Below are 19441 nucleotides of genomic sequence, written 5' to 3' on the forward strand. Positions count from 1 at the left end.
CTTGTTGTGCACTTTTAATTGTGAATATTTTATGGCTGAACATCCCACGAAGGCAGCATATACATGTTCTCTTTTCTTCCATGTTTTAGTGGCTGACGCGTGAGCTCACACAAGGTGAGTGCTCTGCTACTGAGCTGCAGTCCATCCTGGCAGGACATAGCACAGCAGTGTCTTCACAGAATCTTCTAGCCTGTCTGCTACCACAGGGTTCTCAGACTTTCTCCCTGCAGACTACTGGTAACTCACAGCCATGGCTGTTCATTCAGCATCAAACCAGTCCCTTTCCTTCTGCCCTAAGATTAAGAACCCAATTCTTAGTTTTTGTGTTGCTCTCTGCTAATCAGCTGCTTTGCCCCCAATCCACCCTCAGAACAGAGCTATGAATCTCTAGGTTTAACCCTCTACAGTGTGTGTGTGGGAGAGGGGTCTCTCAGTTTCCAGTTCCCCCAATTTTCTGGTGAGTTATTGGAGTGAGATCCATACTGTGGACCTGAAATACCTCAGTCAACAAGCGGTTCCTTACCTTGTAGATTTCCCATGTTTTAATGACACGTGGGTGTAGGGGGAATACATGTGTATGTATGTACATATTTGTATATGCGTGGGCCATGAATGTGTGTGAGTGTACATTCTGTCTGTGTCTGTTCAGATATGTGGAGGCCTTAGGACAATTTGGGGTGCCATCCTTCTTTGTGACAGGGTCTCTCATTGACCTGAAGGTCACAAATCAGACAGTGGCTGGCCAGCAAGCCACTGGGATCCTCTTGTCTCAATCTCCCTTGGATTCTCTTGTCTTTCTCAGTGGGATCTGACACTGAAGATTAATTGCTTCTGGAATGATGCACTGGAAAGCAGGGGCCTCCCAAGTACCAGGATGGCCACCCCAGATTTCCTTTGCAAATCTCTGTATTTAGATTGTTTTCCCCAAACCCCTATGCAGAATTTCTCTATCCTAAGGTGCCAGTGGGAAGTCCACTCCACCAGTATCATGATCAAGGTGCAATAATTATTATCACCTTATGGCCAGTTCTGTGAGAAGGAGATGGGACCAGGATACATCCTTTGGGAGGGAAGGACCAGCCAGCATGTCTGAGAACATCTTTGCTTATGTCACTATCCTGCAGAACTGGCCTGGAAACATGACTGTTCAGAAAAGGGTAATTTGTATATACAGCATCTCTTCATCTTCCATCTTCAAAAATGATTTATTTTCATCCCCCAAATATCTTTCCATTTACTTATGCTAAGGGGCCTGTTTCTTTGGCAGATTTCCTCTAGCTGCATTAGTTGAAAACCTCTCCAAGCACCTCTTCTCAGCTGCCAATCCGGGTCCCACTGACGGCATTTGAGAGATTACCTCCCCTGGGAATGAGTGGAGGGGTCTCTCAGGAATAATGAAAAATATTTTCAGAAATGATAGCCTTTTCCAACCACTTATCATTTTCCCCTGTGAGCTCAGCAACATGAAGTAGCTCGTGGAAATCTTCCTTCTCGTGTTTGCCCTTCAGAGCCCGCGCTCCATTTCCATCCGTGATACAGAGCTGTTTACTTGGCACAGTGGCTTAGGGATGTTTTCTTCTGTGAAAGGGTCCTGTCTTTAACGTACAGAGTAGGTGGATGTTGGTAGCAATATGAGCACTGCATAAGAGGGCTTCACATGGCAGCGTGAATGATGACAACGTTTTTAATTGAGAAGAGCATTGCTGTGCATGAGCCAAGAGACTTTCTGTGGCTGTTCTCAACTGTTTCCTCCAGGCCTCATCCGGCCAGTCCATCATCAGGTGAGTGTCTCCTGGGCCTATTGCCAGTTCTTGGATGGTTGAAACACTTGCCTGGGCTCTGGCTGCTCACCTCACAGTGCTCTCTGAGCACAATCAGCTGGAGTGACTCACACAGAAAAACTGTTACCTCATTTTATCAAATTCCATTGTGTGGGCTGAAGGTTGAGTTTAGCTGGGAGAATGGGAAGCAGGATCAAAGATGAGGCGACTAATTGACAATCTCAATTATGAAATGACACATGGGAACATTAAAGGTCTCTAAAAGGAAGGTAAGGCAAGGGCTTTGCTCTCTGCTGGACTTCTTCTGCCACAGGGCACTTGTGAGTCACGGGCTAAGCGAGGGCAGGCATAGGGGAGTTCAAGGGGGCTGAGGTAATGATGTGGAGATGTTTTGAGAACAGCCTGCAGTGGTCTTTCATGTGGTCATCATCCACACTACTTGATGTGAAACACTGTCCCTCTGCTCAAATTTCGCCGAACACCCATGTCACAGAAGGGTGGGATGACCTTATTACTGTTAAACGAAGGCAATGACCTTGAGGGTCCCCTTTTCTGAATGGCTGTCCTAATGCTAGTACAGTCCATATGTCAGCTGGAATCTGCCCCTCCCATGCAGGTTGGGCTCAGCTCAAACCCTGCTTCATGCTTTGTATCTCTAGGCTTCAGTTTTGTGGGTGCTGCCTTCACTCCAGCCCCATTTGCACTCTGAGCTGAAACTCCATTCATTCATTTCCCCTAGTCTTCAGATGTTGTGACCCTGACCTTGGTGCTGGACACGGTTCTGTGTTTCAGAGATTGGAGCAGTTATTTTCTCGTTGCTGGGACAGAACACCCAGCCAGATGCAGCTTTATGAACGGGAAGAGTTTGTTTCTGGCTGATCATCTTGAAGGGATGTTTCCTCATGACAGAGAAAGCATGGCAAGGGCAGAGAGCCAAGTGTCACTTCTGCACAGCAGGAGGGGGGAAGGAGAGGGAGCAAGCTCTGAGTGGGGCAGGCAGGGCTGGGCTATTACACCCTAAGGTGTGCCCCCAGGGACAAACTTACTCCAGCAAGAATTGAGCTCCCCAGTGTTCCACAGGCTGGGGATTAATTATGAGGCTATGGGGAACTAGGTATAGTCAAACCACCACAGGGATATAGTAATGACAAAGGTGTTCAAGATGACTGCCCTCAATGAGTCTACTTCCTGGTGGAGGAGCAAGTAAGTACATTTTACAGTGTAACTTCAAAAACTGGAAGTTCTGTAAAGGAAGTACAGTAATGTTAGAGATGAAGGATGGTCAGCTAGCCAAGATTCTTTTTAAGTTGATAATACGGACATTTCAGCTGTAAATTGAGGAGTCACTCGGCCTCACTCATCAGTGATTCAGACACAAAAGCAGGGGCGGTGACGCAATGTGGGAGAAGGAGGAGCAAGGCTAAAGGCCCTTGGGTGAGGAATCTTGGCATATGAGTTCAAGTACTCATCACAAAGCCAGCGTGGGTTTATGGGTGAAGAGAGATGAGGCTTGGAAAGGTAGACAGGAGCTAGATCACAGAACTTTCAGAAGCAGCATGGAAAGTATTTTCAGTTTTATCCTAATTGTATGGAGAAGTGTCAGAATGGAAATGATTCAATATGACTATCCTTTTAAAAACATTTTTACATCTTCATACATATATATTGTATCTTGATCAAATGCAATCCATAGTATCATCCTTTTTCCCCATTCACTTCTACTGTACGACTTCTCATCGCTCACCAGTGTCTGTGCCTCAGAAGAGAGTAACTCCCTGTCCCCGGCAACCTTTAAGCCCCATTAGTCACTTAGGGAAGGCAGTGACCTCCGTATCCATAGCAGAGTCTGCTGCCCCGCCACGTGCAGCTCTTGCGCAGGTGACCACAGCTGCTGGGAATTCCTACGTGTGCCAGCCTCGCCATGCCCGGGTGCCAGAGCTGCACAGCACTCCTCCCCTTCCTCCAGCTCTCACATCCTTTCTATGCTGTCTTCCCCAGAGTTCTCTGAGCTCTGGGGGGGACGGGGTCCATGTGCAGGGACAAGCACTTGCATTAATTGCCTCCCAGTGTCAGGGGTGCGGGATGCCTTCTTGACCAGGGCTGAGAACAGAACTGATATGGGGCTATAAAGAGAAATATTTAGGATGAAGGTTGACAATACATTCATTTCACAATATAATTAGTAGGTTCTATCCTAGGACCTATGTCCACTAGCCATGAGCTTTTGACATTATTTTCACTACCAGACATGAATTCTGTCCTGTGGAACAGGCCTCAAGTTCAAGCAGTCATGCCACTATTTCACAAGAGGACATGTCTTGCCTGGTGGGTCAGTGTTGCCCTCACTGCTGGGTGAGCTGCCTTCCAGCACCGTGGAACTAGACAGCGGGATGGAAGCTTCGGCCTTAGCTCCAGTTCGACTTCTAAGTTCTGCCACAGCAGATGTGCTCATCGGCTACTGCAGTTGAACAGGCAGAAAACTGGATCGAGGCCTAAGAGGCCAAGTACTGTCTTGATACCGTGGGGGAAAAGACACTAAGAATGAGATGAGGCTCGAGAGATGGCTCAGTGGCTAAGGCACTTGCCTGTGAAGCCTACGGACCCATGTTTGACTCGTCAGAGCCCACTTAAGCCGGGCGCACAACGTGATGCACATGTCTGGAGTTTGATTCAGTGGCTGCAGAGCCTCGCGTGCCAATTCTTTCTCTCTTGTTCTCTCTCACATAAAAAAAAAAATGAAGAAAAAAGAAGTAAAACAAACGTTGCTGCTCTTTGGTTTTGCTAGCTATCTAACATGCCCAAGACCCACAATAGCTACTGACCACCAAGTCTAGTTCTTTGCTGTGGAATATGGGATAACACTGTCATGAAGGATGTCCTTTTAAATTTATAGTCTATGTCAGACTTCTTGGTGAGCGTGTGTGCACACACGTCTGTGTGTGTGTGCACATGCATGCATATGCACACTTGTGTGAGTGCAGGACCATGTGTGTATGTGGGTACACAGGTGATGTGTGTGAACATGCATGTGGAGGTCAGAAGATAGCCTTGGGTGTTGTTTCAGGTACCCTCTATCTTCTCTTGAGACTGCGTCTCTCACTGGCCTGGAGCTCATCAAGTAAGCTAGGCTGTCTGACCAGTGAGTCCCAGAGATCTCCCTGTCTCTGCCTTCCCAGCATGCTTGGCTATTTTCTGTGGGCTCTGGGATGAGATTAGATCCTTATGCTTGTTCAGCAAGCACTTTATCCACTGAGCCACGTGCCCAGCCTGCAAATTTCTTTTTTTCATTAATTAACTTTTTTTTTTAAATTTATTGAGAGCAACAGACAGAGAAAGAGGCAGAAAAAGAGAGAGACAGAATGGGCACGCCAGGGCCTCCAGCACTGCAAATGAACTCCAGACGTATGTGCCCCCTTGTGCATCTGGCAAACGTGGGTCCTGGGTAATGGAGTCTCGAACCCGGGTCCTTAGGCTTCACAGGCAAGTGCTTAACCGCTAAGCCATCTGTCTAGCCCTTTTAAAAAAATGTTTGATTTGCAAATTTCTTTAACATCATAGAAAGACTGAAAAAAAAACTCATAGAAACATCTGTATATCTGAACATTCCTTTCTGTAGGTTACAGCTAAGGACTACACAAGATAGGAAAGGGCCTTTGAGTGGCTGTCCCATGTCGGTGCATTAGAGCTTTCTAGAATCGCTCATGGGAGAAGGTACTCAGAGCCTTCCCGTAACCCTCCTTACTTCTGGAGTGCTCTAGCCACTTCTGTTGAACACAATTCCATCATTTTTCTGATGGCATTAGTTTGAAGATGAAAATTCATCTAGACTGAAATTGGAGCCAGAAGGCAGATGCCTAGAAGAAACCATCAAACTCAAAAACCTGATATTGAGATTCTGTAAGGAAGGAAGTGAACTGCTGTGAACAGTGAACCAGGATCACCAAAGCCCAGCTGTGGGGTCAGTGGTGTGAACACAAACGCCCAGGACACAGCACCCTATGACTGGTGCTCTTGTGATGGAGGCGGTGAGTCATCCAGAGAAGATTATGAAGAAACTGTCCTGCATTTTAAGAGGTTTCCCATGCATGGATGTCTTCTTAAAGGTGTGTTTTTCCAGTATGTTTCCTACCTGTGAATTTACCTTAGCAAAATGCCTATTGTCTGAGAACACCATTTGAAGGACATTTTGCTCTAATTGGCATTACAAGGAAGTTTTAAGGGTTTCTATTTCCATCTCTTTTGCAGTGTGGAGTGATGCTGTCAGATCCAGGGAGGGAGGGAGTCAGTTTGGGTCCTGTAAGTCTGGGCCAGGAGAGAATTTTAATTATTTCAGAGGAACCAGCCTGAGTAATTCCTGACGTCACTCGCTGAGACGGCCCACCTCTCAGAGTGACCAGCTTGGGCCTGGGCCACCATTCTTTGCTCATTTTCTGGCAGGCGCGAACAAATCTAAAAATATTCTCTAGAAGGGACTTCTGCTGGTTTGATGTTGGCAACCCTCTTTCTCTGGGCTTTGAGGAGAGCAGCCTCCAGGCAGGTGGCTTGTGAAGAGTAGTGGGTTCCTTGAGGCAGAGTGCCTAGGGACCAAGGTTCGTTGGAAGGTTCTGTGAAGCCTGGGTCTCCTGCTGCTAGGCTGATCTTTTGATTTTAGAATTTAAAAAAAGTATTTTATTTCTATTTATTTATCTATTTGACAGAAAAAGAGGGAGAGAGAGACACACACAGAGAGAGGGAGAGAGAGAGAATGGGTGCACCAGGGCTTCCAACTACTGCAAATGAACTCCAGACATGTGTGCCCCCTTGTGCATCTGGCTAACGTGGGTCCTGGGGACTTGAACCTGGGTCCTTTGGCTTTGCAGGCAAACATCTCAACCGCTAAGCCATCCCTCCAACCCTAGGTCAGTCTTTTCATTGGGTGTGGCGGAAAGGAAAGCAGTGTAAAACTGTATTTCTGGTGTAAAATCTAGTCCACTAAAGGACGACATTGGGATGCTAGCACCTCCAAGACCTGAGGGCCTCGAGCCTCGGGTTACCTCTGTTGGTGGTGCTGTAGAATGGGTCCAAAGCAGGAATAACTGCAAAACCTTTAAAGGGGGGAGTGTTTTCTCTCTCTCTCTCTTTCCCCCCCTCTCTCTCTCATTGCTCTTGAGTCCCCAAAATGCCTGAAGGATTACCCTGGCAAATGGCAGTCTCTTAACTCCCTTCCTTATTCACAGTTATTATTCATCCCAACCTCCACCTGCCTCTTCACATAAGACAGTGAAGGGCTCCTCTCAGGGCGATCAAAAACCAGCAGAGGAGATTACAGCTAGTGCTACTTTGGGGCTGTCCTCACGACATGGTCATCCAATCACTTGGTACTGAAGCACATATCCAGGCAACTCTGCCACCCTTACTGGTCAGCACTGGGTTGCTTCCCTCGTAACATAAATCAGCAATGAAAGAGGGTGAAAAAGGGAAAATGCAGCCACCTGAGTTGAGTAAAGAAAGGAACAAATAATCTATTGCCATTAGCCTCGGAGAGCGAGCACAGAGATGCTCCACCCATCGAAGTAAGAGGCCCCAAGAGGCGATGCTGCAAAAAAAAAAATGTAGTCAAAGAGATTTTAATAACATAAATTTGAACAGCAGAAACACCTTGCAGGAAAGAATGAAGGGAAGGCCGCAGGAGGAACAGAAGCAAAAGGAGTAGATTCTTAAAGAAAGCAAGAAAATCTCCTCGTGAAGGACATTCAATCCAGATGGCAAGTATTTCCTGTGGACTCACAGCAACAAACAAAACTTCCCCACCAAGGCATGTTACCGTGACACTTCAGAACCCTACTGACATGACAGTCAGAGATCCTGTAACAACAACAAAAAGAAAAGGGAACCACCTTGGAGATAGAAGACAGTGGAGAATGTGTTCAAAATTTACTGTGGAGGGCTGGGAAAATGGCTTAGCAGTTAAGGCATTTGCCTGCAAAGCCAAAGGACCTTGGTTTGAGTCATGAGGGCCCATGTAAACCAGATGCACAAGTGGGCTCATGCATCCGGAGTTCAAATGCAGTGGCTGGAGGCCCTGGAGCACACATTCTCTCTATTTCTCTGCCTTTCTCTCTCTCAAATAAATAAATAAAAATATTTAAAAAAAATTACTGTGGAAATTATTTCCAGCCTAGAATTCTTCTGAGGAAAGCCATCAGTCATGGTGAACATGCTTCTTCAGAGAAAGGACCAACCAATGAAGAGCAGACGGGACCCCGGCAAAGGGATAAGCAAGGGGTAGGCAGACAGAAAACTAGGCGATGCAGAGGAAATGACCAAGTTAGCATAAATCTGCAAAGAAATGCAGTCAAGCACCGCTGCCTGGCTCTCTTAGGACCACTTTTTAATGTATACCATGAATGCTTATTTGACAAACAGGTGGCATTACTATATTGAGAGCCAGGATTAGGTAGGGCACATTTATTAGGGGAGGGACTCTTGTTAAGTCCATCACTGTAATACAAGCACCAGATAGGTAGGCATTTTCTTTTCTTATGAGTTCCTGTCTATAACAATGCTCTGCACATAGTAGGTCATCAATAAATATACTGACTGAAGGAAACTCCCTGCTATGGACTATTTTTTTCCTAGGAAATGTTTTAAGAAAATAGCTAGTTGAGATATCTTTTAAAAACTTCAAAACAATGAGGGCTGGAGAGGTGGTTTAGTGGTTAGGGTACTTGTCTGTGAAACCTAAGGACTCATGTTCTGCTCTCCAGATCCCACATAAGCCAGATGCACAAAGCAATGCAAACGTGCAAGCTCGTACATGCGTGCGAGGTGGCACATGTGTCTGGAGTTTAATTGCAGTGCTGGAGGCCCTGGTGCACCAGTTCTCTCTCTCTCTCTTGCTCTGGCTCTGGGTCCCTCACATTAAAAAAAAAAAAAAAAAGGCCAGTCTGTTGGGCTTGCCAAAAGAAAAAAATCATGAAGTGTATAAGGAGATGTTTCAATGGATAAAGTACTTGCTTCTCGAGCTGAAATGCCGATGAAAACATCAGTAAAGGCATATAAGTTATAGACAGTATCATTAATAATCTTGGCCTGAGTATTCAACAACTGCAAAAATAAAACTTTTATAATGAAAAAAAAAAAAACCCTTCAAAACAGCCTGGACCAGGGACATGGCTCAGAGGTTAAGGTGCTTGTTAAGGTGCTTGCCTGCAAAGCCCAGTGGCTGGGATTTGATTTCCCAGTACCCACATGAAGCTGGATGCGCAGAGTGATGCATGCTTCTGGAGTTGGTTAGCAGTGGCACTATGCCCTGGCACACCCATTCTCTCACTCTCTCCTTTCCTATCTCCCTCTCTCTCTCTTTTGCTGTCATGCTCTGCTTACAAATAAATAAATTTTTTTTAAAACTTCAAAATCTTGAATGCAGGGAACCTTTTTCCCCCTAAAATTTCAAGGCAACCCTTTTCAAAATTAAAAAAAAAATACTTAAGCTGAGCATCAGAATATTTACAAGATTATGTAAAGGCAAAATATGTTCTTAGGAAACAATTGCATGTAAATCCTTATGCTAGTTGGGTTGATGGGAGATGGACTGAATCTCAGACCAGTTCCAGGGAAATCAAGATGCAATTTTCTCAATTTGGAAAGCAAATTATCTGGCTGACTTTTCTTCTCATTCCCTCTCTAATATAATTCAAGGATGGGCTGGGAAAAATTGCCTTGTTTTGCTTTTCAAGCTGGAGGACTCTCCTGAAGAGAAGCCATCAGCACTTCTGCTGGCATTAGATTCCAGAAAGTTTTCACCAGGACACTGAATCTCTGTTCAGATGAAAAAAAGAGGGGCTTCTTTGGATCAGCCCAGTTCAGTTTGGTCATGGATGTATTGTCTGATTCTTAGGCAAATAGCCCCAGACAGCTGTCCATCCATCCACCCACCCATCCATCCACTGTCTCGCTCTTTCTGACTTCACATTATTTGCTGTGGTTCTACTTTGCACCATTCACTGGCCTAAAAGTCTCAGGGAGGGGGAAAAAAAAAAAACTAGGTCAAAGCATTCAGGTTCTAGAAGGTAAAAGAACAAGCCCCATGGAGTACCCAGGAAGATAAGCATCTGGCTTAACCAGCTGAACTTACTCTTGTCAGAGGCCAGAGATGTGCCTGTGGCCTTTATAGAAACTGCCCCTCCTCTACCCTAGTTTGAAGCTCTGTACAGGGATGTGGGCCACCTGGCTTGCTGGTGGAGTGGAGCAGATTGCCATCTCAATACTTTTGACAAGTCCTTAGGCCTTTGGAGACCTTGCCAGCTTATTTCTTTGTGTCTAATCTTGAAGGTTTAGAGCTCTTCCCAATGAGAGTTTTTGAAGTTCCTCAGGGGGCTAAACACCAGTCAGACTCTTATGTACCTCATGGGCTTTGTGGGACCTGCCTGAGTCCCTGAGGGACTACTGGGTGAGGCTGAGAACTGGGGTTCTCAGGCTGTGAGGTCTTCTGGACCTTTACTCTTGGCTGCTCCATCCTCTTCATACCCTGGTGCCCCAGAGCCTGTGGAGGACAGTGCTGCTTGGAGCTACTAGACTACCAGCTCTGCCAGACCCCAAATGCAGTGGTGGGAATGTGAGGGTTACTGGGGTTGGGAGACCCTCTTATTATAGATTAACACCGTAGGGAGCGGCTGCCTTGCAGGGCCTGGAGGTGCAGGCCTTTGATACCATTATCACAGAGGCTGAGGTAGGAGGACTGCCAAGAATTCCAGGGCAGCCTTGCTCTACGGACTGTGTTCCAGGTCAGCCTGGACCAGACTGAGACCCTATCTTGGAAACGAGAGGGGGGTTCTGAATGCCATCGCCAAACTTTCCTGGTCGGTTTGCGGCAAATTTGAACTCCTTTGGAGGTGCAAAGCTACCTTGCTGGGTAAGACACAGCTGCCGCCCATCCTGTCTCCTGGCACTAGGATTGCAGAACCAGCGGGACTTACCTGAAACTTCAGCACTCTGTTTTTGGACCTGGGCAAGGGGAGGTCCATCTGGCTATAGGCTAACTCATCCCTGCCTCATTAGCTGGGTCCTGGGACATGGAGAAATGAGCCAAGGAACCTAGCCTGAGGGTTTTTTCTTACTCCTAAAAACACGCAGTATCAGCAGTGGGCACCCTGGGAGTCTCTGGCTGCTCCCCGCTCCCCCGTCCCCCCCCCCCAGCAGGGCGCTAGGCTTCCCCAAGGCTGGGTGGGTTTGGGCGCCCATTGGTACCTCTAATCAAAGGTCGCAGGGCAAGCCTGAAGCCCTGAAGCGCATGGCCTCCTCTCGCTTCGCGCCATCTCCACTCCCATGCTCTGCAGGTCCTTTGGGCACGGCTGGGTCATCCCCAGGAACAGGTGAGCTGGCAACGTGGGCTTCAAGACTTGGGCCTTCCCTAGGCAAAAAGAGAGACGCTGGGTTCTGTTGCGTGCATGCGCGTTAGCCAGCGGGTGTGCATGCTGGGGAAGGAAGTGGGAAGTGACTTTTATACGTCTGAGCGTTAGACGCCCGGGTTTGCCAGAGCAGAAACGTGCGGGGGGATTGCTTTCCAGTCTGATGGCCGTTACTTGGAATTAGTGCGCGCGCAGAGTTCCGGAGGCAGGAGACTGCCCCGGAATGTGGAGGGAGGGAGCGAGGGAGCAGGATTCCAGCTAAGCTAGATCTCTCGATGCCCACCTGCCGGTGGGCAACCGTAACCGAGCGGGTTTCAAAGTCCGCAATGGTGCCCTGGGCTGCAGCACTCGGGGAGCGCAGGCACCCCGGGTCTCCGCCGAGCAGTGGGAGGAGATTCGGGAGGAGAGGGGAGGCCTGGGCACAGCCGCCTCTAGTCCTGGGTTGGGACGAAACGTGCTAAAACCACAGTCCGGTGCTTGGAGAAAATGGGCGCGGGAGGAGGGGTGCGGAACCCTGGAGCCGGCGGAGCCTGCTCAGCCCTCTCCGCAATCGCGTTCTGTGTGTACCCGCGTCAGAGGGGCCGGGGAGTGAGCCGCACTCCGAGGGTCCCAGGCGCTAGGGAGTGAGTGGCTTTGGGGGACCAGCGGGCCAGGAGCATGCCGATCCTCTCCCCCTACCCCCACCAGACATTCATTCTTTTTGGCTACTTCTGCAGAAGTCCTCCAGAGCCCAAGTCTGCACCAAGGGAGGTCTGGGGTGCTCTTGACTTGCACAGATAAGTGTGTGTGTGTGTGTGAGAGAGAGAGAGACGGGGGTGGGGGGGGAGAGGGAGAGAGAGAATGCCCTTGTGTGAGCGGGCAAATGGGTGCGGGTCGCTTCTCCCAGTCCTACCACAGAACAGAAAATCCACACCCAGTCCTGGGCTCCAAACCCCGAGCGCTCTCACCAGGTGGCGGGGCTCGGGAGGTGCAAGGTCGGAGTTCTGGCGTCGGAGGTGCCTCCAAACTTTCCCTAACTTGCCCCTACTTTTGGGCAGATCCCACTCTTTCTCAGTCCTTCCCCCGCCCCCAGCTCCTTAGCAATGACCTCAAGGCCAAAGGCAGCGGGAGCCAACGGTCCCCTCCGGTCGGTGGCCAGAGCTATGACGCCATTCGCACTCGGTCGGCGCTCTGATTGGCCGGTCCCGGGCACTTTGGATTGGCCGAGAGGGCTGGCGGGGACCGTCCTCCGACATCCCGGGGATAAGAGCGCAGGAGCCCTGGACGCGGCGTCCACTGAAACCGCTGCGGTGTTCTCTGCGGTGGAGCCGCCGCTCCTGCTGTCCTGACACTCGCGTCATCAGGTGAGGAATTCCCAATTCTGATTCTGCTCACGCAGACCTGCCTCTCCATCAGCCCCAGCGTTCCTTTCCTTCCTCCCTCTCTCCTCCCTCTTCCCTTCCCTTCCCTTCCCTTCCCTTCCCTTCCCTTCCCTTCCCTTCCCTTCCCTTCCCTTCCCTTCCCTTCCCTTCCCTTCCCTTCCCTTCCCTTCCCTTCCCTTCCCTTCCCTTCCCTTCCCTTCCCTTCCCTTCCCTTCCCTTCCCTTCCCTTCCCTTCCCTTCCCTTCCCTTCCCTTCCCTTCCCTTCCCTTCCCTCCTTCCTTCCTTCCTTCCTTCCTTCCTGTCTCCCCTTTTCCTTTTTCTTTTTGAGACACGTTCTCACACTGTAGTCCAGGCTGTCCTTGAACTCACAATAACCCCCCTGCCTCAGCCTCCCCAGTGCTGGGATTGCAGCGAGAGCCACCGCTCTATCTAGCTTGCTTTCTTCCCCTGCCATTCTCTCCATCGCTCCAGGGCCACTCCCTCCTACTTACAGCCCCTGGGCTCAGGCAGGGCGAGCACTCCTAATGTTTTCTCCCAACTAGAGTGACTGGAACACTGAGCACCCCTAAGACTCTGAACAAGCCACAAGCCACCCAGGCATGTCTGTAGCTCCGGAGCGGATTGCATTGTGGGGTGTGCATGCAGGGTCCTCCCCAAGTTTGGGGTGGGAGTACCTTGCAGTCTGTGTCCTTCCTAGACCAAGGAGCCCCAGTCCTGCTGGATAGCACTCCCCCAGCACTGTTTCTAAACTGCTCGCCTGCAGTTCTGGGTCATCTGTAACCCACTCCTTACAAATCTCCCCAGTCCTCAGATGGGGGGAGCTTTCTTCTGCCATCTGCCTTCTCCTCTTTCCCGGGCTGCCTTCTGCAGAAAAGGTGGTTCTAAAAACGTCAGCTAGAAGACAGAGAGCCATAGGCTGGCAAGTCTGCATCAAGGGAGGTCTGGGGTGCTCTTGATTTCTGCACAGATCAGTGCAAGAGGGGTGTGTGTGTGAGAGGGGGGGGGGAGAGGGAGAGAGAGAGAATGCACACACACCCTTATGTGAGTGGGCAAATGGGTGCATGTGGCTTCTTCCTGTCCTACTGCAGAACAGAAAACCAAACCAAGTCCATCCCTCCTCCACCTGCTTCCACTTCACCAAGCTCACTGCAGTCTCTTGTGAGATGCACAGCACCCCTTTGGGAAAACAGAGACTGGAGTAACCTGTCACCTGTCAGTAGTGGTGGAAGCAGGACTAGTGGAACCCAGGTCTGTGGTACCGGCGGTGGTAACGTCATCCCCCTTCACAGAGAGGTGTCATGGGATTCCCGAAGCTCTCCCCCTTCCTGGCTCTCAGCGTGTTGCTCCTGTGCCAGGTGTGTGGCCTCCAGGCAGCACCTTTCAGGTAAGTCAGCCTGAAATTTCTATTTCTCTTTTCTTCTGTATCGTTTCCCTCCTGCTGTCCCTGAGATCAGACAGCTCTGTGGCTCTGGAATCCCACTTGCCTATTGGTGAGTCAGAGTCCTCGGTGGACCCTCGTCCTTGTGACCTCATTGGGAAGCAGGGCAGCCACAAGCCAAGGGGAAGCAGGACAAGGAAAAGAGAGGAGGAGGCTGACATACGATCAGAATCTGCACTGAGTTTGCTTCACCTCTGCAGGTCACCCTTGGAAAGCAGTCCAGACCAGACCACCTTCAGGGAGGAGGATGTGGGCCTCCTGCTGGCTGCACTGGCGCAGAGCTACCTGCAGAGGAAGGTCAGGGAGCTGGAGCTGGAGCTGCAGCAGGAGCAGGAGGCCGAGGGCTCCAGGTAGGGCCCCTCTCCTGGAGACATCCTGGGTCGCAGTCCAGCAGGCCTCCATGGAAGTCAGAGGTCCTGGTGTGACTTGGGGACTGGGGTTAGACCCATTAAAAAGAATAATTTCTGAAAATTATTGGGCCAGGATATGAGGAGATGTGGAGTTAGTCTTGCAGCACTGGGGAGACATCTCAGCACCGGATGAATTGGGATTGATAAGTGTGGAGCCCAGTGGATGGATTCAGTATCTCAGAAGGCTTTCGAAATTGCACGTGTGTTTTTATACCTGCAAGAAGTCTTCATTTGATATTTGCGAGGTGAAGGGGAAGCCTCTGTAGTGAGGGGAAAGAGGGCAGAGACAGGTAGAGCAGAGCCCAAGGTAGGTGTAGGACATCTGTGGAGATACGCAAGTGGCCAGCGAGAGCACCTTTCTGCAGCCCCAGCTCCCTGTGAGCCCTGAGCCTGCAGACAGAGCAGCCCCGGCCTGGCTCCAGCGCTGCGGGTGGAGAAGCATGTGCCAACCTGCAAGCACCCTTAACAACCCCTGCCAAGCACGAAGGACTCAAGAGCTCGTGGAATGCCACAAATCCCCTGGCCGGCTGCAGCCCTCCCCAGTGCCTGAGCTGCACACGCACACACAGGACCGGAATGCCGTGCCTACCTCCTCTTACACAGAAAAAAAGAATTACAGGAAAAACATAGCCAGTGGCTTTGCAGAGGGGCCACTGCTCTCCCTCTGCGATGGTTGCAGGGACCAAGTGAGCTTCTCCCCACCGGCCCACACCCTGCCTGGTTTCCTTTTTTGTTCCTCTTTTTGAACTTGTTGCATGTGGGCTCCTCTCTGATTGCTCTGCAAGCTGGTCTTGGGGGCGTTTGGAGGCGTTTGCCCATGACTGCAAATGTTTGTGATCTCAGGAAAGGAAGAGAACAGAGCCATAGATCAGATTTGAGGTAAGACAGGGAGAGAACCTTCCCGAGCCTTCAGACAAGTTCATGGCAGAGCTTCTGAACATGGAAATAAGTCAGTGGCTCTGACCTGGCCACTTGATAAGTCTGTTTTCCTGAAAGGAGCTGAGCTGAGGTGGTCATTGCTCTGCTCCACCTCCAAGGCTGGGACCAGCAAAAGCCTATGCTTAGAGGTGGTCTTGGCCGGTATAGGGCTTGGTGGGCCGTCTCCACAACCCAGCTAACACAGCAGGTAGCATGCTCAGGAGCAGGCAAGCACTTCAGGGGAGGACCAGGCAATCACTCTTTTCTGAACTTCTTTCAAGGAAGGGTTGATGGTTTATTTACTTATTTATTATGATGATTTTTGGTTAGAGCTTCTGGCAAAGACTGCCAGGTCACATCCTTACAGCTCCAGTAATTGTACTTAGGAGGAGAAACACACTTAAAGGAATATCAAAGGAATGCTGTTTGCTTTACGGAGTTCCCTTGGGACAGGCTCTTCCCCTCAGCCTCTCACCAACAGGCCCTTTTCTCTTCTTCCTTCATCCTGCAAACCAGTGTCACTGCCCAGAAGAGATCCTGCAACACCGCTACCTGTGTGACCCATCGGCTGGCAGGCTTGCTGAGCAGATCTGGAGGTGTGGTGAAGAACAACTTTGTGCCCACCGACGTAGGCTCAGAAGCCTTTGGCCGGCGCCGCAGGGCCCTTCAAGCCTGATCTGCTCATGGCTCCTGGAGGAAGGTGGGCAGGGCTTGGGGGAGGAAGGGGCTTTGGAAATCCACTGACCATGGTTGGTAAGTCCTTCAGGTTTCCTCCCTCTAATGCCATTCTTCTCCCAAGGTAGTTCTTCCTAAAAAAATGACTTTGACATTGAAGTCAAAATGGCAAGACAGGCAGCTTTGAGAGACTCAGAGCCTTTTTCTTTTTCTAAGAAGAGAAATAAAGAAAAATATTGATAGGGTTTAGGAAGAAAGGCATCTGCACACCTTACAAAAGGCCAGACCTCTGTCATGAGCCCAGGTTCAGAAGTGCACTGCCTTTGGTTGGTATTCAGAGATTCAGGCTAGAGAGCTATAAGCATACCACTGCCAATAACTTTTGAGACAGGGTCAAGCAGCCCAGGTTGACTTTGAACTCCTGGTCCTCCTGTCTCCATCCTTCAAATGGTAGGGTGGCTATGGGACCTGCTACCATCCCTGCACCACCAACACAAACAGGAACAGTTGAGCTATTTTGTCTTATTTACCTTGAAAGCTTCCATAAATCCACATCCATAGCTCACGGGGCCTGTTTAGTGGAAGAGCCACATATGTAAGTTAGAGTTGTTTTTTTTTTTCCTGTGATAAGGGGGATTATTGTCCTCTCATCTTCTACTTCTTTCCCTTATCTTTTTTCCTTTTCTTCTTCCACTTCCTCTATCTTCTCAGGTTACTATGAAGCTGAGCTCGCCACTTCCATAATTTCTGTTGACAACAACTTGGTGAGAAGGCCTCATGGAAGATACATATGTTTGCAACCTAATAGATACTGGAAAAAAAAAATAAGCACCTTTGTCACTTGAAAGGAATGAAACTGAATGTAAAACAAGCTAACTCTGTATTTGTTGTGCGTCATTTTTTATATTTGAGTCTCTTTCCAGTCAATGTGATGGCATACCCCACTGGCTTCTCTAGTAGCAAACAGAACTGGTTCTCTGAGAGCCACCCCATTGACCACGGCAGCTGTGCTTAGTCTTAGGGGAGACATGAAATCACTGCCTCTTGTAGCCTCTGGGGACACTGGTCATGGTCATGCTGTGCCTTGATGTCTAAGAACATGATTGTTCAGTTTGCTTAAGGAAATGTCAAAATCATACCATTTGTGAACTTCATCAAGATTAAAACATATTTTGGATACATTCGTTTCAAGTCCCTCATGGTTCATTTCAGTTTGTTTTCCTGTGTAATAATAATAGTAATACTAACAATAATAATAGTGGTAATAATATTTATTTATTTGAAAGAGAGGGAGTATATAGAGATATACAGAGAGAATGAATGAACAAATGAATGCATGAATATGGGAATGCCCGGGCCTCTAGCCACTGTAGATGAACTCCCGACACTGGCGCCACTTGGGTTCTGGGAAATCAAACCTGGGTACTTAGGTTTCACAGGCAAGCACCTTAGCATTAAGCTACCTTTCCAATCCAGTATTAATATATATTTTTTGAGTAGTAATCATGATCCTGATGTTCTAAGACAGCACTTTCTATCTGTGAACTAACAATCTTCGCAGCGAGCCCACAGGGAGATACTCACCTCTGAGGAAGCAGGCAGGGAGAGATGAAGTGTAAGGTCACACCAAGGAGCACCGGCAAACCCTCGTTGGATTCAAGAGGTTGCATTTGGAACGACCACACTGTATGCTTTACGAATTGTGAAGTTTTCCAGAGATTTGTGAGCTATTCATTGGCCCTCCTGCCTGACATGGTAGACCTCTAACTTTTGGAAATACCACCTAGAAAATGTTAAACCTACATAACTTACTTTTTATATAATGAATTCTTTGTCCCCCTTACTTGGCTTCAGGGATGATCAGTGGTTAGTGGGGCTACAGTTACTTATAACCTACTTTGTGTTGTTATATCAGTCTATAAGTATTTCATCATGCATTTCTAAGTGGGGAGGACTCTAAGCATAACCAGATCCCATGCAACAACTACAATACGTTCATAATAATTTCCTAGTTTTTTCCTATCACAATGCAGTCATGGTTCAAGTCCCCTTGTTCTTTCTAGGTATGTGTGAATACTATATCCTCAAGTTGCCTCTGATTGATAGCTTTAGGATCATCTTTCACTTTTCTAGAGGTCACCCCTATATGTTTTTCCTTTTTTCTTTGCAATGTATTGGTTGGAGAGACCATATTATATAGTTGTTAGCTTCCCACATTCTGGATTCCCAGGATTGCATGGTGCGGTTTGACACGTAGAATTGACAGTCAGACCTAGATTGAGTGATGGGGAAGAGAAAGGAGGTGAGACCCAAGATGAAATGGGGAGGATAGATTCTACAGGACTCTACAGGGCTAGGGAAGAACTTTGGCTTTCCATGAGTTAATTTCTAGTTGCGGGGGAGAGCTACATCAGTCATTCTAACAGAAAGTATTGAGTACTGGGAATGTTCTAACCAGGTTTTAGAGTGCCCCTAACCCCCAAGTGAACACGAGGATATGCAGAGGTTGACACATAGAGAGTAGTTACCATCCACAAGGCCAGGAACCATGAGAAGAGCTGGGATAATTAAAACTGACAACCTTGGAGGAGGACCCCCAGATACTGAGATCCTTGGTGGGGGGGTCTGTATAGTAAGGCTACTCTAGGAGTCTGGAAAACCCAAACCATGCTGGGAACTGGGAATAATTTTACTGCTAGAAATAAGCAACTCTATGGTTGATGTGGGTGATGCTGATGGAAATAGAGATCAGAATTAGAAGACATATTCTTCCTCCTGCTGACTTGTTTCCTTTTAGGACCTGTCCCACTAAATGAGAGTCCTAAAGGCATTCAGCTGGCCAATGAAAATATGACTGGCTGAAAATATGACTGGCTGAGTCCCAATATAGGATCTCATTTTAGATTTGTGGATTTTTAAGTTTACAGATTAAAAAGCTCATTCCTTTTTGGTGTACAGCTCTGTAGTCAAATCTGCTGAGTCATGTAATGGCCACAACAAGAACATAAAGCAGCTAGATCACTCTCCCAAGTCCCCTGCTCCCCTACACAGTAGTCTACCTCTGCCTGAGCCCTCGGGCTCTGTTGACAACCGTCCTGTTGTCCATCCGCATGGGCTCAACTTCCCCAGAATATCAGGTTAATGGAATCAATATGAGTCTTGGGTCTGATCTCTTTTGCTTCACAGAATGTCTTAACAAAGATACTGCTGAGGAGAGTTATGCTGCGGGGTGGACTACAGTTCACTTACCTGCTTACCACCTAAAGGACACTTTGGTACTTTCTAGCTTTTGATGTTTTTTGTAATTTCTTTTTCATGAGAAAGAGAGACAGAGAGAAGAGAGAATTGGCATGCCACTGCCTCAATCCACTGCCATCTAATTCCAGATGTGTGCACCACCTTCTGTGCACGTGCGACCTTGTGCGCTTTTGTCACCTTGTTTATCTGGCTTACATGGGACCTGGAGAGT

At 48.5% G+C, this 19441-nt stretch overlaps 1 protein-coding gene and 1 long non-coding RNA gene across 3 annotated transcripts; one reads left to right on the forward strand and one right to left on the reverse strand.

Annotated features, from left to right (window-relative positions):
* Window positions 1–1969: 1969 nt before the first annotated feature.
* LOC123459551 lies at window positions 1970–12184 on the reverse strand. The gene is made up of 3 exons (XR_006636332.1): window positions 12118–12184; window positions 11010–11172; window positions 1970–3024 (listed from the first exon to the last, which is right to left on the reverse strand). It is a non-coding gene; the product is annotated as an uncharacterized LOC123459551 (long non-coding RNA).
* Window positions 12185–12426: 242 nt separating this feature from the next.
* Window positions 12427–17005, forward strand: Calcb (calcitonin related polypeptide beta). Of its 2 annotated transcripts, none has more exons than XM_045146505.1 (5): window positions 12427–12513; window positions 13620–13915; window positions 14170–14319; window positions 15814–15997; window positions 16684–17005. In XM_045146505.1, exons 2-4 carry the CDS (start codon window positions 13830–13832, stop codon window positions 15971–15973), a joined length of 396 nt encoding a protein of 131 aa, XP_045002440.1. In that variant the 5' UTR covers window positions 12427–12513; window positions 13620–13829; the 3' UTR covers window positions 15974–15997; window positions 16684–17005. The 2 variants fall into 2 exon arrangements, with proteins under 2 accessions (XP_045002440.1, XP_004650899.1); XM_004650842.2 differs by having other exon boundaries at window positions 12467–12513; window positions 13821–13915.
* The last annotated feature ends 2436 nt before the right edge of the window (window positions 17006–19441 follow it).

The sequence above is a fragment of the Jaculus jaculus genome, chromosome 3, assembly GCF_020740685.1.
Source record: "Jaculus jaculus isolate mJacJac1 chromosome 3, mJacJac1.mat.Y.cur, whole genome shotgun sequence".
Classification (NCBI taxonomy): domain Eukaryota; kingdom Metazoa; phylum Chordata; class Mammalia; order Rodentia; family Dipodidae; genus Jaculus; species Jaculus jaculus.